The following is a 14774-nucleotide window of genomic DNA, read 5'->3' as shown; positions in this document are numbered from 1 at the left end:
TATTTGGCAAGGTTAGGAATTTTGGGTGCACATGGCCTCGAGACCAACCAACTCCCATGTGCATGCATGACCTACCCCTAGTACGGGTCACATCAATAACATATTAAGTGGGCGTTTGGACAAAAGAATCGTAAAATTTTGAAAATGGTATTTAAAAATTAAAGTTGTGTTTGAACATTAATATAATTTTGAGTTATTCTTGAGTGATCTGAATGAAAATTTTGAAAATGGTATTTAAAAATTAAAGTTGTGTTTGAACATTAATATAATTTTGAGTTATTCTTGAGTGATCTGAATGAAAATTTTGAAAATTAACTTTTTGGAGTTTTTTAAATTTTCAAAAAAATTCCAAAATCTATGTTCAAATGAAAATTTTATGGTCAAACCTTAATTTCGGAAAAAAGTGGAAAAAATTTTATGGTCAAACGGGGTCTAAAAAACTTATGTTATCAGTATATTTTAACATGTTATAAATATATTCTTCGAGTTGCTATTTCACTGTTTATAAACGATTACTTGTAGTTGACTTTTAACGACTTGATTCTTACACTTCATTGCATAAAAGTTATAGTCTATTTGGCCGAGCTACAAAATACTTCTAAACAACAATTAGTTATTAATTTGAAAAATACTTCTAAATAACAATTAGTTATAAATGTATTTTTCTCAAAAGTGCTTTTGAAGCTATTTTTTTCCTTCTAAAAGCTTGGCCAAACATGTTATTAGTCGTATGCAAGTGATAGCACCATTGTAACAAGAGTAAAAGTTCATTTTCAAAAAGCTAAGAATAAACTGTATGAAAGAGGAAAAAGAATATATTAGACAACAGGACATCAGATGATTACAAAAACTTAGATATTATATGGTAAACTCTAAAGTTCATCATCTGAACTGACAAGGTCTAGTTCTATCATTTTTTCTTTAACATGCACAGGTTTTTGTCCTGAATTCTGCTGCTGCCCCATTTTTGGTTTCTTGTGCTCAAAACTATGACTTGGTCTGATTTCACTTAGATTCTTTCTCTTGGTGGAGGATGACCTGGAAAAAAGTAGATAACTCTGTCACCAAAACAGATAACACAACATAAGGTCAAAAAATGAAGTCTTTTTTATTCCAGTCTTTCACCTTTCGTTTGTCCTATTTTTTGTTTGATCTTGGTCAGTAATAGATTCTTTGGTACTACTTGAGTTCAAGTTTCCTGTAACTCAAATGGAATTGTAATGAGCAACAACATAAGTAAGAATGTCTCTGCTAGATGTAGGAGTACTCAGGTCCAAGTACTAAAGTTTTTACCTGTCATTTGACTAAGAAATCTTATTCCTTGAGAATGTACATTGGTAGTCACTTTCCCTGCTTTGCTGTTCATAAATAAGTGTCTTTAAGCCAGTAATGATTATTAACAATGACGATAACCAATATGCAAGTCAATAATTTTGTTAATTTAGAGCTATTGCACTACTAAGTGCTTTGAACAAACCTCAAGAACAAACCTTAATGCCTTTTTCAATCCATCAACGGACAGTAATTTCAACGGTGCTGCAGACTTTGTAAAGTTTGTCTTGTCAGCTAAAGGCTTAACCATGTAAATTCCTTCTGACTTGAGATGGTCTCTGAAACCCGTTCGTAGGTTCCTGAATTTGAAGTCCAACAGCAATTAGAGAGGTTAAAGTAAGTCCTGAGAAAAAAAATCCTTTATTCTCCAAGTAAATGCAATATTGAGAGGTTGAGAAGTTAATAACTTACCCCCCTTTGAGTTCAGCCCTTGTTGTACTGGAGTATTTCTCAGATGTTCTCTGAAAGAACAAGTAATAAAAACAGGATAAGTTCTTTCTCTCTTTTTTTGGATAGTAAATCAAGATTCAGTCAAAGAACGTATTTGGATAGTAAATGAAATGTAAACAACGTATTTCTGGACTGGTGTAGATTGGTTACCTGCTTATGGTAGCTGCAATATGTTCCACGCCGCCTGCAAATGTTATTAAAACATAAGTTCAATTACAAGGAGTACAACAAAATTACAGGTTATTACTGGACTATTCAACATAGGATGATACATACAATAATTTTTGGTAATAAGGATTATTAAAAATCCCCTGCATAAGCAGCATGAACTGATTTGTTAAGGGAGCAGAAAACTAAATGCTGTGAGAACATGCTATTTCTTTCCTAACGTCCAGAAAAAAAGGCAAATCATGCTCATGAAATTTGCATAATAGCTCTGGACTGTGTTTCTGATTTGAGCATGAAATTTGCGTAAATAGCGCTGGACTGTGTTCCTGATTTGAATGTGAGTATCTCCATTTTAGGGCAAGCTTTTTATTTCTGTACACAATTTAACCAACCAAAGACAGAAGCCATTTTATATGTATGATTAGCTTCTTTTACAAGATTAAAATTTAGATTCTTGTACCCTTGCCTTGTGAAGGACTACAACATAGATATGAGACATTGTTAAACTGAACATTCTGTTCTCAGTACTGGCAGAATGGACTAGCAAAAGTATCTGCTCAAACCGAATCGAAAAGCACAAACTATCATCGTTGGAGCAAATCAAAACCAACCAACATGAATGTTATCCAAATGAGAACTGTGATGAGCAGTAGTATTTCATTGTTCTTGTGTAAATGTTGGCGATTACAAATTTTTCCCATACAATTTACTATGTTAGAATGACCTGGCAAGATCACCTTCAACCCCCAAGTCTATGAAATCTCTAAAACAATCATCCTAGTGTTTCTGATACAAGGCATTACTTTGGACTTCCCAAAGAAAACATCAAATCAAGAGCCGCCTCCAGAACACAGATGAGACATACATGTCCCCTTGTAAATAAACAAGTAGATAGCGAAACATTTTATGAATATGGCTCTTTTGAGCATCTTATTGTATTTTGCAATTCTATAGTATTTATGCCTGAAGGTATTCAGTCCATTTATGACTATGAGCATGTAACAACACATAAAAGAGATCGTACTTGTTAATGACTAATGTGCAAGCCATCCCATCCTTCCTTTTTCCCTTGCAAACTCCATAATCCGCAGACGTGCCAATCTTTAAAATGTGACTGGCTGAATAAACACTCAAAGAAAACCCATTTTCCTGGATAAGGGGCATTGAAGAGGTTTTAGCGACCCACCCTGAAATCTTAACAGAAATGATTTTATTGATAGGCAATGATAACAATACCGAGTTGTCTTTGCGCACACTGCAATTGAATAGGGCAAAAACTGCACCAGCCTTCTCATTGCAGTTCTTCTGATAAGCATCACCAAAAAGAAAAAGAGAAACAGTTTTTTCATCCAAAGATCCCATTTTCCAGATTGCGTAGTTCTTCCCTGTTGAACTTGTTCTTTGTTGCCCCTTCTCAGTTAAAACGCCAACAGTTGCCCAACAACCAGAAAGGGTGTCGCCTGCTAGCGAATTCCTTAAAGATAGGAAAATAAATGATTACATAGTCAACAGAAACTACTCTAGTAACTCGGTCAGCATCTTAACATACCTTATTGCTGATAACCGGATGAACCTAATATCAGCAAAATGGTTGCTCAGTTCAACAGCTGAGACTAGTTGATTTCTGAGTAAAAGGAAAAGAAAGGTAAAATATTAGTTGCCAGTTCAGTATCAAAACAAAGCAATCATTTGTAATTTGCCTGGCACAGCATTAGACTGAAGCTACCAGCTAGCTCAAACCAATCAAAGTCAAATGTAACTGCTACTTCACCAATAACAATCTAATCTGCCCTCCAATTTGAAATTATCAAAATTAAACTTACAAGAAACTATGTGGGGTTTCTAACCATATTAACTGCAAGTAACAAGCATCTGATGACCATTTTAAGAAGCCAAAATATTACATTCTCTTAGTTGTGACTTCCTCTCATCAGAATTTGACTGTCAGGCAACTATTATTACAATCATCTTAAAGTGATTGATTATGAATATTTTGAAACATAAGAAGCCAACATCATTCAAATTCTAATAGCCAAAATCAGAAAGAGACTGATTATGCATTTTACAGGAAAATGAATACTGAATTAGAATGCAACAAGAACCCATTCGATATGCACCCATAACCATGCCAAAGTCACAAAGAACATACCGAATTCGCAAACCTGAAAACTTTTCAGCCTCAGGATCACTTGACCCCTTGGTATGCTTTGATTTGACAGCTTTTTTGGCAACTTCACTATCATAATCAAGACAATCCTGAACAGCATCTCTAAAGACAGACATATCTGCCTCCCCCAATCGCTTTGGCGATCCATCATCCGACATATAATCTGTAAGAAGATACAAACTTTTCAAAACAACCCACAAAAATTCAACAAAAAAGACATCTTCCAATCCAACAGAGTTTTATCCAGAAACATCAAATAATAAACCACAACTTAATTCCAAATCAAGTAAAGTCTAGTATATGCTACTCGCTCAATGAGTGCACCATTTTAGCATTGAAATAGTTTTCGTGACAAAATTTTAACATTAAGGACTAAATCATAAAAATCAAATAATTGTGCAAGTTAAGTCTTTGATGTGAAACAAATAATAAATGATTTCGTTTTCTTGAAAGTTCAGCTCTATTCGGCTCCATCTAATTACAGAAAAAACATATGAATTGAAGAAAACACACGATTATAAAACCCACAATAGGGAATTAGTTGTAATAAACCCCTTCACATGTTTTGAGCATTTACCTGGGAAATGAGATGAAGGAGAAGCTGGAGGGGTTTCTAAAACCCTATCTGGCAGAGAGAGAAGGAGATCCAGGTCTTCTTGGTGATTTAATTTCGACATTTTTCTGAGAAACTGAGGATTGAAGTTTGGGAATAGGATAGGGTTTTGTTTCCTTATTACACTGTCTCTTTCTTTTGGGATCTTTGGTTGAAGTTGGCGGGAGATTGAAAGTGCATGGCGGGAAGCTAATTGATAGTGCGCTAATAAATAAGAAAGGATGCAGATGGGCTGGGCTAGGACTCTAGAGATTGGGTCAAGTACTTTTAAAAGAGTAGAAATGACACTAGGTAGCCACTCTAATGAGCTGCTATTTAAAAATTAGCCAGTATGTCATGAATTTCGTCTATCTTCTTTATCTTCTGATCGGATCGCCTGGCTTCTTTCAAGCCCTACTTGAAAGCCCAATCAAATAATCCAAAAGAGAAAATCATATCTTCAAAGCTCATCACTTCAATAAATCTCTTTCCCTCTCGGGAAAGAAGATAAGAAAGGATTCATTTTTTTCTTTCATGTGAACGGCCCTATCTTGTATCGAAAGGTTTTTCGTGCTATACACCACGTTGAGAAAGACCACCCTCCTATGTACCGTACTCTTTTTGTACCTCGAAAGGGGGGTCCTCCTTATGATGCTACGGACGACTATTTCAGTTTTCTAGTTCAATTTTTCAGGACACAAATGTCCTGAAATTTAAGATTTTTAGGTCAAAATATTGTGATTATTTGTGCACTTCTCCCTTTTTAAGATGGGTAGATTCATATATCCAATATTTTTGGGTATTTTTCGAATTATCAAATTCTAGCATAAATTCGAACACCAATTCATTACTTCTTTGAATTTATATACTTAGCAAAGCAATTACATAAAAAAAATACTTTGAGCCATAAATTTTATATTAAAAATTATAGTAGATTGTGCACCGCGCGTGTATAAGTTAAGTCAATTATTTTGTAGTCTGCGTCGTGTATAAGTTAAATCTTAAAATAAGTTAAACTCTTTAATTTAACAAAAAGAAAGAGAAAAAAGGGGTGGGGTGCGGGTGGGAGGAGAGAGATGCATGTAGAATTTAAGGAAAACCACAAGCATTTAACAAAACACAAAAACATATAGATCGTGAAAAATACGAGAAATCCTACAAGCCCCATAATTACCAATCTAGGCTAATTGTTAGCTAAAACAGCAAATGACTCTCTTTTCATGCATAGGATAATTCAAGAATACCTGCCGGCATCAAAATAGCTATCATCTCTTATCTCTTACATTTACACTCACTATCCAAAACTAAAAATAAAATATTACTACTTAAAAAAAAAATGGCTAAACAAAATCAGATATTATTAACGTTAGCCTTCCTGATTTCCTTGTTGGTTTCATCGGCGATCGGTGCCGCCGAAAAGCCACGTGGCGTCACTTACGATAGTCGTTCCTTAATCGTCAATGGAAATAGAGAATTGTTCTTTTCTGGTTCTATTCATTATCCTCGTAGCCCTCCTGAGGTAACTTAAAATTCTCATGAATTGCCAGTCTTTTGGTTTTTGACATGTTTAATACTAGCAATTTATTATGTTCATTTTTTTCTGAAGAACTCACAAAACTAAATTATTAATTGGAAATTTGTTTCAGATGTGGCCAGACATTATTAGGAAAGCTAAAGAAGGAGGTATTAATCTCGTCCAGACTTATGTATTTTGGAACATTCACGAGCCCATTCAAGGCCAGGTAATAAACACTATCTTCCAGTTCAGAGGCGAATTTAAGATTTATATAAATCACTGAATTTATGAAGAATCTATTATAGAAACATAATCATAAAAGCTTTTGCATATGTACTACTGAATAATCAAGCCAAAAAGGTTTGTTGAACCCATCAATACATACATACATATATATATATATATATATATATATATATATATATATATATATATATATATATATATATATATATATAACATGCATAACCATCAACATTCGAGATAACTCATGTCAAATAGTACTTTACATTACGAGTTCACGTGAACCTAGGAGGCTTTTGTCTAAACAGTATATATGCGTCCGAAAAATTTAATAAATATCGATACATATTTGAATGTGAATCCAATTAGTATTGTAAATTTACTTGAGGTTGTTGTAGAAACCTATAAACATCAAATTCTACATCCGCCTCCGCAAGTACTTACATTTTTTTATTTTTTAAATCTCTTTCTAGAATTCTTGCCTTTCTACTCTTGTCTAAATGTTTAAGCTTTTATGCAGTTTAATTTTGAAGGAAATTATGACATTGTCAAATTCATCAAGGAGATAGGTAAACAGGGCCTATATGTGACTCTGAGAATTGGTCCTTACATTGAAGCCGAATGGACTTCAGGGTATACACAATATTAATTCTATTTAATTATATTGACTCTTTATCCAGTGTTAATTTCACTATTTTCTCTGTCCTTATTTTGATTATGGCCTAATGAATATTGATCATGAAACAGAGGGTTCCCATACTGGCTAAGAGAGGTTAAAAACATCACATTCCGTTCTTATAACGAGCCATTTGTGGTACGTAATCACAATATTGTGCATGCATGCAGAAACATAAAAAATGCTCTTAATTACTATACCCTTCATCCCAATTTATGTGATGCATATCAAATTTCTAGAGTCAAACATCTTGATTTAATTGCGAATTCGGATATAAATTTTTTAAGTTTTTTTGAAATAAAAATTTAAATATCTGGTAATTGCATAAAAAGTATTACTATACGTCACAACAATTAACTATTCAAAATATTTAAAAAGCATATAAAAAATCTCGATCAAATAAAAATATATTTGACTCATCGTAATCCAAACTTCATCACATAAGTTGAGATAGAGGGAGTAACATACTTACTTCTTAATGACTAATTAACTCATCTTAATTATTCCTTCTTTTTTCTCCATTTTGCAGTACCATATGAAAAAATACGCAGAAAAGGTCATTGAGCTGATGAAAAAGGAGAAATTGTTTGCACCTCAAGGAGGTCCCATCATATTGGCTCAGGTCTGCTCCTAATTTAATCACAGCCGTCTCTAGCAAATTACACTACAATGCTTGATATGTGTATATTTATTTACTTAATTATATCTTTAACAGTAACATATAAATCATGACAGATAGAAAATGAGTACAATAATGTCCAGCTAGCTTATAAAGAGAATGGAAAGAAATATATTGAGTGGGCAGCAAATATGGCTGTGGGATTATACAATGGAGTCCCATGGATCATGTGCAAGCAAAAGGATGCACCTCCATCAGTGGTAATGTTCATTTTCTTGTGGGAAATGATTAGTAACATTTAATTAAAAGGCAACCAAAATGATATTAAACAGTAAAAACTCTAATTTCTTCTTTTTTTGTCTCCCAATTATTTCTGCAGATAAATACATGCAATGGAAGGCATTGTGGGGATACTTTTACAGGCACTAATGGTCCCAACAAACCTTCTTTGTGGACTGAAAATTGGACTGCCCAGTAAGTACAGTCTTCTTAATGTCTAATAATAGTAGGATTTAAGATATTTAAAACTTCATTTATTTCAGGTTATCAATTGATGCTTATTTACATATTTATTTATCTATAGTTAATTACTTTGTAAGTTACCTGTGTTAATATTTTTTTCCACCACAGCGAACAAAACTTAAACCATGTCTATTATTTAATAAGGTTTAACTTTTATACACTACATGGATAGTGCAGTAACATTTTACACTATAAAATTATATTAAAAGTAATTAAAGGTAAAATTACCCATGATAAGTGAAATTAGAGACCGTTTGGCCATTAAAAAAATTTCACTTTTTTCCGAAAATTTTACTTTTTTTTTCGAATCAGTGTTTGGCCATAAAATTTTTAATTTTCACTTGAAGATGAATTTCGGAATTTTTTAAAAATTTGAAAAACTCCCAAAGCCTTTTTTAAAAAGTTTCACTTCATATACAAAGCGGGAGTTTAGTGCATCGGGCTGCCCTTTTTTTCACTTCAAATAATACAACAACAACATACCCAGTGTAATCCCACAAATGGGGTCTAGGGAGGGTAGAGTGTACACAGACCTTACCCATGTCTTTAAAAAGGCATAGAGGCTACTTCCAGAATACCCTCGGCAAAATTTTCACTTCAGATCACTCACAAAATTCAAGAACACCCCAAATTTGTATTCACGTTCAAACACGACTCTAATTTCCAAATATCATTTTCACTTGAAAATAAATTTCGCTTTTTTTCAAAATTTTACAATTTTTATGTCCAAACGCCCACTTAGTAACCTTGAAAATAAGGCAAGTAACCTTGTATAACCAGTTAAATGGCACCGATAACGTAAAAGTTCATCTACATTGTCCGTCAAATAATTGATACTTTTATGTCTTTATTTAAACGGCTAATATTAACAAAAATGAAGTGCAGGTATAGAACTTATGGAGATCCTCCAGCACAAAGATCAGCAGAAGATCTTGCTTTTTCTGTGGCTCGTTTCTTTGCAAAGAATGGAACTCTTACAAACTATTACATGGTAATCTTTTTTATGCTTTAATTTTCTCATCAACCTTTATTAACGCTTCTTCCCTCTTCGAGGGTCCATCGGAAACGTCTCTCGCTCTCCCAGGATAGGGGTGCGGTTGCGGCGTACATCTTACTTTCCCTAGACTCCACTTGTGAGATTTTCACAGGGTTGTTGTTGTTGTAATTTTCTCATCAACCTTTAGTCTATAGTTCATATAAGCTTTGAAAATCATGTAAAATTAATTACATTTTTGTTTTTCCAGTATTACGGTGGAACCAACTTTGGAAGAACAAGCTCTTCTTTCGTGACTACTCGTTATTACGATGAGGCCCCTATTGATGAATTTGGTAATTAGACTCATCTTTAGCTTTATTCTGAAAAGTATGACAAATTAATACTATTATTCAAGCACTAATTTGATTTAATTAAAGGTTGAGTATATGACTCTTATTAGGTTTAATGAGGGACCCCAAATGGAGTCACTTGAGAGACTTGCACAGGGCATTAAGATTGTCGAGAAGAGCTCTTCTTTGGGGTACTCCCACTGTACAAAAGATTAACGAGAATCTTGAGGTGATTAAGGATTTCTATTAACTCATAACCAGCTTTTTAACAAACATTTAGCAGTAATTTATAATAAGTTCTATGTACTGACAATGTATAAATTTTTATACCATCAAGCAACGATAGGTAACTCTTCTAGCAAATGTTATATGGTAACATGAAGAATAGAGCGATAACTCACTTTTACAAATTGATGATGGTTTTTAAAAAAAATTATACTGTCAGTATATATAGTACTAATATGGAATTTTACATGTTTGATACATAAAATGTAGATCACTGTCTATGAGAAGCCTGGACCTGATCATATGTGTGCTGCCTTTTTGACCAACAACCACACAAAGTTACCATCCAACATTACATTTAGGGGAGCAGAATATTACTTGCCTGAGAAATCAATTAGCATTCTTGCTGATTGTAAGACTGTCGTTTACAACACTCAAACGGTAAGAATCCCCTTCCCCGGGTCCTGCGCATAGCGGGAGCTTAGTGCACCGCGCTATCCTTTTTAATTATAATCAAAATTATACAGGTTGTTTCGCAACATAATTCAAGAAACTTTGTTCCATCGGAGAAAGCAAAGAATCTAAAATGGGAAATATATCAAGAAAAAATACCAACAATACATGATTTGGCACTTAAGAACAGGGATCCCTTGGAACTCTACAGTTTGACCAAAGATAAATCTGACTATGCTTGGTACAGCACAAGGTAATTTAAATTAATTAGGCCTATTTGATATTGTTTTTATTGCTGTTACTATTGATTATTCGACTTTACTCTAAATACTTTTATTCTTGTATAACACAGCATCAACCTTGATCGACGTGACTTGCCAATGAGACCTGATATTCTCCCTGTATTGCAAATTGCAAGTATGGGCCATGCATTGGTTGCCTTTGTCAATGGACAATATGTTGGTAGGTTTTACAAAAATATCCTTGTGACATTCTCTTTGTGTGTGTGTGATATATCAGAAAATATTATTGGAGAAAATATTTTTCTCATTTTTTGATGTTTGGTTCTCAACAAATATTTTTCCGGGACAACATTTTCTATTAAAGGGAGAACATGGCTTCTGTCACTTTTGGATAGAAGTCATTTTCCTTCATGCTTTAGCAAACACTAAAATATTTGTTTCGATCTTTAATACTCAAAAATTTCATCAAACGTTATTCGGTATGCTAATACTTGAATCAAACATTAAAAATTATTTTTCTGGAAAATATATTTTCAAAAAATAAGTAAAAATGTCTTATGTTGTATCAAACACACCTTCATTGTAAAATGGTTGGCCATTGATGAGAAAACTTATTTTTACAATAGGGTGACAAAAATTGCTTAATATTTGTTCCGGGATTACATATTTTTAGGGTTTGGGCATGGGAACAATATCGAGAAGAGCTTCGTCTTCCGGCAACCCGTCATCTTAAAACCTGGAATTAATCACATCACCCTTTTAGCTGAGACAATTGGATATCCGGTACTATTTTATCTCACCTGGTGTTCGATAGTTCTCTACCATCATTCTTTTTTTCAGGGCTCGAACCCGAACCTAAGAAAATAAAATAAAAAGACATTAGAGAATTAATGTTCATGAATATAATTACAGAATAGCGGAGCCTATATGGAAAAGAGGTTTGCAGGAGCCCGTGGTGTGACACTTCAAGGTTTAATGGCTGGAACTCTTGATATCACTTTGAATGTTTGGGGACATGAGGTATACATATTCACACATATTTAGTAATTATTTAATAATCCTTGACAACGTTTTTTAAATAAATGTTAAATCAACTAGTAAAAAGTCTTTTATTTCAGGTTGGTGTATATGGAGAAAAAGAACAATTATTCACAGAAGAAGGTGCAAAGAAAGTGAAATGGACTTCCTTAGCTGGTCCGCCACCAGGACCTGTTACTTGGTTGAAGGTAAGCTTAAATAGATTTTTTTCCTTTCGTAAGTTCCATTATGTATTTTTATACATTTCTCGCCATCAAGAATACATTACCCGATGTGGAAATGTATTCGAAAGAATTGAAGACCCATATAAAGCGAAAATTTCATGTACGGTTTTGTAGAATGTTAGAAAAGACGATTTATCTATCACCTTTCGGGTATCACCCCAAAAAACTTAGGTAATAGTGAAGCTTCTTAGTGTTTTTCTGTTCTAGTGTATGTATATGTATCTTCATATATATATATATATATATATATATATATATATATGTTGTACCGAACCTTTCTATGATACAATGGCTAAATCGTTGCTTTTTGTTTGATGTTCAAGAATTCTTGTTTAGTCAGTTCATATCATTGCATAATATTATTTTTTTTCTTTTGTGGGTTACAGACATATTTTGATGCCCCAGAAGGCACTGATCCAGTGGCCTTGAGGATGAACAAAATGCAAAAAGGTATGATGTGGGTCAATGGTAAAAGCCTTGGTCGTTACTGGGCATCTTTCCTCTCTCCTCTTGGACAGCCCACTCAATCTGAGTAAGTACCACGAAAAATTTACCCCCCCCCCCCCCCAACCCTAAAAAAAGACCAAATATATCAATTGGTCAAATATGATAACGTATATGAAAATTATGAATTGATCAGGTATCATATTCCAAGAGCATTTTTGAAGCCAAAGAATAATCTCCTAGTTGTTTTTGAAGAAACTGGAGGTCACCCAGAAACAATTCAAATAGTAACAGTAAACAGAGACACGATCTGCAGTATGATCACCGAATATCATCCTCCAAACGTTAAGTATTGGGAGAGATCTGGAAGTAAATTTCGTGCCGTCGTAGAAGATCTCAAAGCAGGAGCTCACTTAACTTGCCCAGACGATAATGTGATCGAGAAAGTTGAGTTTGCTAGTTATGGTGATCCAGATGGTGCATGTGGAAATTTCTACATGGGAAATTGCACTTCACCTAATAGTATTAAAGTAGCAGAAAAGTATTGTTTGGGAAAACACACTTGTTCTGTGCCAGTTGAGAGAGAAGTTTTTGACGAGCCAAACAAGGACCCATGCCCTAATATTTTCAAGACTTTGGCTGTCCAAGTCAAGTGTGTTGTACCAAAGAAGAGATAAACACCTCACTTTCTTTGGTTTATAATAGATAGGTTGAAGATTGTGACATGTAGCCAGAGGCGGATTCAAGATTTTAATTCTATCGGTTTAGTACTCTAGTTTCAATACCGGTACACCTTGATTCAGAGCTTCAGTTTCCAGTTAACTAGTTCTATAAGCATTAGCTATCAGCCAACATGCAATTGACTTTGGCGAGATAGGTTAGGCATTGAATTGTTGTGATTGAGGACTAGAGGTTGATAACAGATACTAGATACTGGGGAAGCTTCTCTTGTATTTCTTCCCTTAATGTCACATGTCGGGCTATGACCCTTTTTCATGTTGTTGTATATATTATCAAATCTTTAGAAGCTCAATTGATTCACTGTGGGTATCAAACCTCTTTATAATAACCTCGTTTATTTCGAATAGTTTTAGATATTATAGCAAAGTGTTGTTATAGAAAATGCTTCAAAAGACACTGGTCACCTTAACATTGGTAGCATCGCTAGGTGTGATAGGCTAGTCGGACTCAAACTAAGGGCCCATGACCCTAGTTTGGATTTTGAAACGATTACTCTTAGTTGAATTGGATGTGATCGTATCAGTATGACATTAGCTAGATTTAAAACTCTTTCTCAAGTTAAATTGTTACGACCCAATTTAGGATTATGATCGGCGTTTAGGAGCAAGTGCTCCCAAGTAAGCCTTATCGGTAATTTTATAGAAAATCGAACAGAATTTCCCTTGTTTTTGGACTATCCCATAAAATTTTCCTGTCTCAAATCAGCAACCAAACATCCTAATAGCAATTCAACAATCGACAACTTATCAATTAACCAAAATAGTCTTCACCATTACTGATCAACCCACTAACAACCAGAAATACTAATTTATCTCCGATTTTGATAATAAAGAATGATACTCGACATAAGACTAATAGCAAAATAATACTCATGACACTAAAAGAATGACTATGGAGTGACTCTAAGAATTCAAAGAAAAGACCATAACAATTGATAAAACCTCCTCCCACGCGAACAAATGCGAGGCTCACGAAGAATTCTCAACCTGTGTGCTCTAATTAACGAGATCCTCGCCTGCGTCAACTGTTGTCTCTATAAAAAAATTAGCGGGGAATGAGTCGCTAGCTCAGTGAGTAATAACACTTAACCACAACCGTTTTTAATTTGGGGACAAGTCAGAAAACATGCTAGTATATCAAACAAAAAATAACATACAAATGCCCTTTCAGAAACAATAAATCATTTCAGTCTCATCACGTTTTTCTTATAGTAAAATATAATTAACAATTCAGTAATAAGCTCGGTAACCATTGTATAATATCAGTATTCACATTTTTGGGAGGTTTCAATGAACGGATCATGTAATCGGTATAACTGTGGACTTCTTCGCAAGAAGTCAAATATAACGGTAGTCCCTACTCGAGGGAAATCGGTAACGGTATGCTAGTTCTACCTTCCCACTAGCGAGGGCTATAACGGTAATCTATAATTACAAGGTGCAGTAGGTCTAACGAACCCGTTGTTATCTACGGGATCCTTCAATGTCTACTCCCATTTTATACTTGTCTTTGTAATCCGTATAAACTCATAGAAAATATTTTAAACCAATATAGGGCATTTCGGTTCTTATCAAATCATATAACTTTGTTTTGATAACGGTAAATTTTATCTCAAGTAGTGGTATAACATATTCAGTAACAATGAGAATATTCAGAATGACTGTGATCGTCTAAAATAAATATAGTAGTATCATATCGAGTAAAGGACTTGTCCCACATGCAAATTCAAAACAGTCGGTAACATGTTCATATTAAAATCGTATGTAAATCATGCTAGTTGTAGAAATACAAATTGA

The 14774-nt window shown here is 34.0% G+C and overlaps 2 protein-coding genes across 3 annotated transcripts; one reads left to right on the top strand and one right to left on the bottom strand.

The window, feature by feature from the left end:
• Positions 1 to 726: 726 nt before the first annotated feature.
• On the bottom strand, positions 727 to 4902 carry LOC107809180 (uncharacterized). Of its 2 annotated transcripts, none has more exons than XM_016633773.2 (11): positions 4695 to 4902; positions 4100 to 4280; positions 3500 to 3574; positions 3187 to 3424; positions 2975 to 3099; positions 1933 to 1966; positions 1744 to 1793; positions 1491 to 1631; positions 1294 to 1358; positions 1126 to 1198; positions 727 to 1038 (listed from the first exon to the last, which is right to left on the bottom strand). In XM_016633773.2, exons 1-11 carry the CDS (start codon positions 4792 to 4794, stop codon positions 873 to 875), a joined length of 1248 nt encoding a protein of 415 aa, XP_016489259.1. In that variant the 5' UTR covers positions 4795 to 4902; the 3' UTR covers positions 727 to 872. The 2 variants fall into 2 exon arrangements, 1 of the variants encoding a protein (XP_016489259.1); XR_001653355.2 differs by having other exon boundaries at positions 975 to 1038; positions 1478 to 1631.
• Positions 4903 to 5908: 1006 nt separating this feature from the next.
• On the top strand, positions 5909 to 13306 carry LOC107809181 (beta-galactosidase 13-like). The gene is made up of 18 exons (XM_016633774.2): positions 5909 to 6228; positions 6356 to 6451; positions 6989 to 7101; positions 7216 to 7282; positions 7674 to 7766; positions 7880 to 8023; positions 8143 to 8237; positions 9171 to 9276; positions 9530 to 9614; positions 9722 to 9840; positions 10107 to 10277; positions 10364 to 10542; positions 10642 to 10751; positions 11205 to 11314; positions 11444 to 11551; positions 11650 to 11757; positions 12180 to 12325; positions 12434 to 13306. Exons 1-18 carry the CDS (start codon positions 6046 to 6048, stop codon positions 12912 to 12914), a joined length of 2514 nt encoding a protein of 837 aa, XP_016489260.2. The 5' UTR covers positions 5909 to 6045; the 3' UTR covers positions 12915 to 13306.
• The last annotated feature ends 1468 nt before the right edge of the window (positions 13307 to 14774 follow it).

Source organism: Nicotiana tabacum, chromosome 7 (assembly GCF_000715075.1).
Source record: "Nicotiana tabacum cultivar K326 chromosome 7, ASM71507v2, whole genome shotgun sequence".
In the NCBI taxonomy this organism is placed as follows: domain Eukaryota; kingdom Viridiplantae; phylum Streptophyta; class Magnoliopsida; order Solanales; family Solanaceae; genus Nicotiana; species Nicotiana tabacum.
The sequence above is the reverse complement of the archived record's forward strand: the minus strand, read 5'-3'. Positions and strand labels throughout refer to the sequence as shown.

Bases quoted from the DNA above. Each gene is read 5' to 3' on its own strand.
- LOC107809180 (XM_016633773.2), bottom strand. From the start codon at position 4,794: ATGTCGAAATTAAATCACCAAGAAGACCTGGATCTCCTTCTCTCTCTG. The intron at 4,281-4,694 runs GTAAATGCTCAA...ATCTTCTTACAG, and splicing joins TCCTTCATCTCATTTCCCAG to ATTATATGTCGGATGATGGA. The intron at 3,575-4,099 runs GTATGTTCTTTG...CCTTTTACTCAG, and splicing joins TTTTCAGGTTTGCGAATTCG to AAATCAACTAGTCTCAGCTG.
- LOC107809181 (XM_016633774.2), top strand. From the start codon at position 6,046: ATGGCTAAACAAAATCAGATATTATTAACGTTAGCCTTCCTGATTTCC. The intron at 7,283-7,673 runs GTACGTAATCAC...TCCATTTTGCAG, and splicing joins CTTATAACGAGCCATTTGTG to TACCATATGAAAAAATACGC. The intron at 10,278-10,363 runs GTAAGAATCCCC...AAAATTATACAG, and splicing joins TCGTTTACAACACTCAAACG to GTTGTTTCGCAACATAATTC.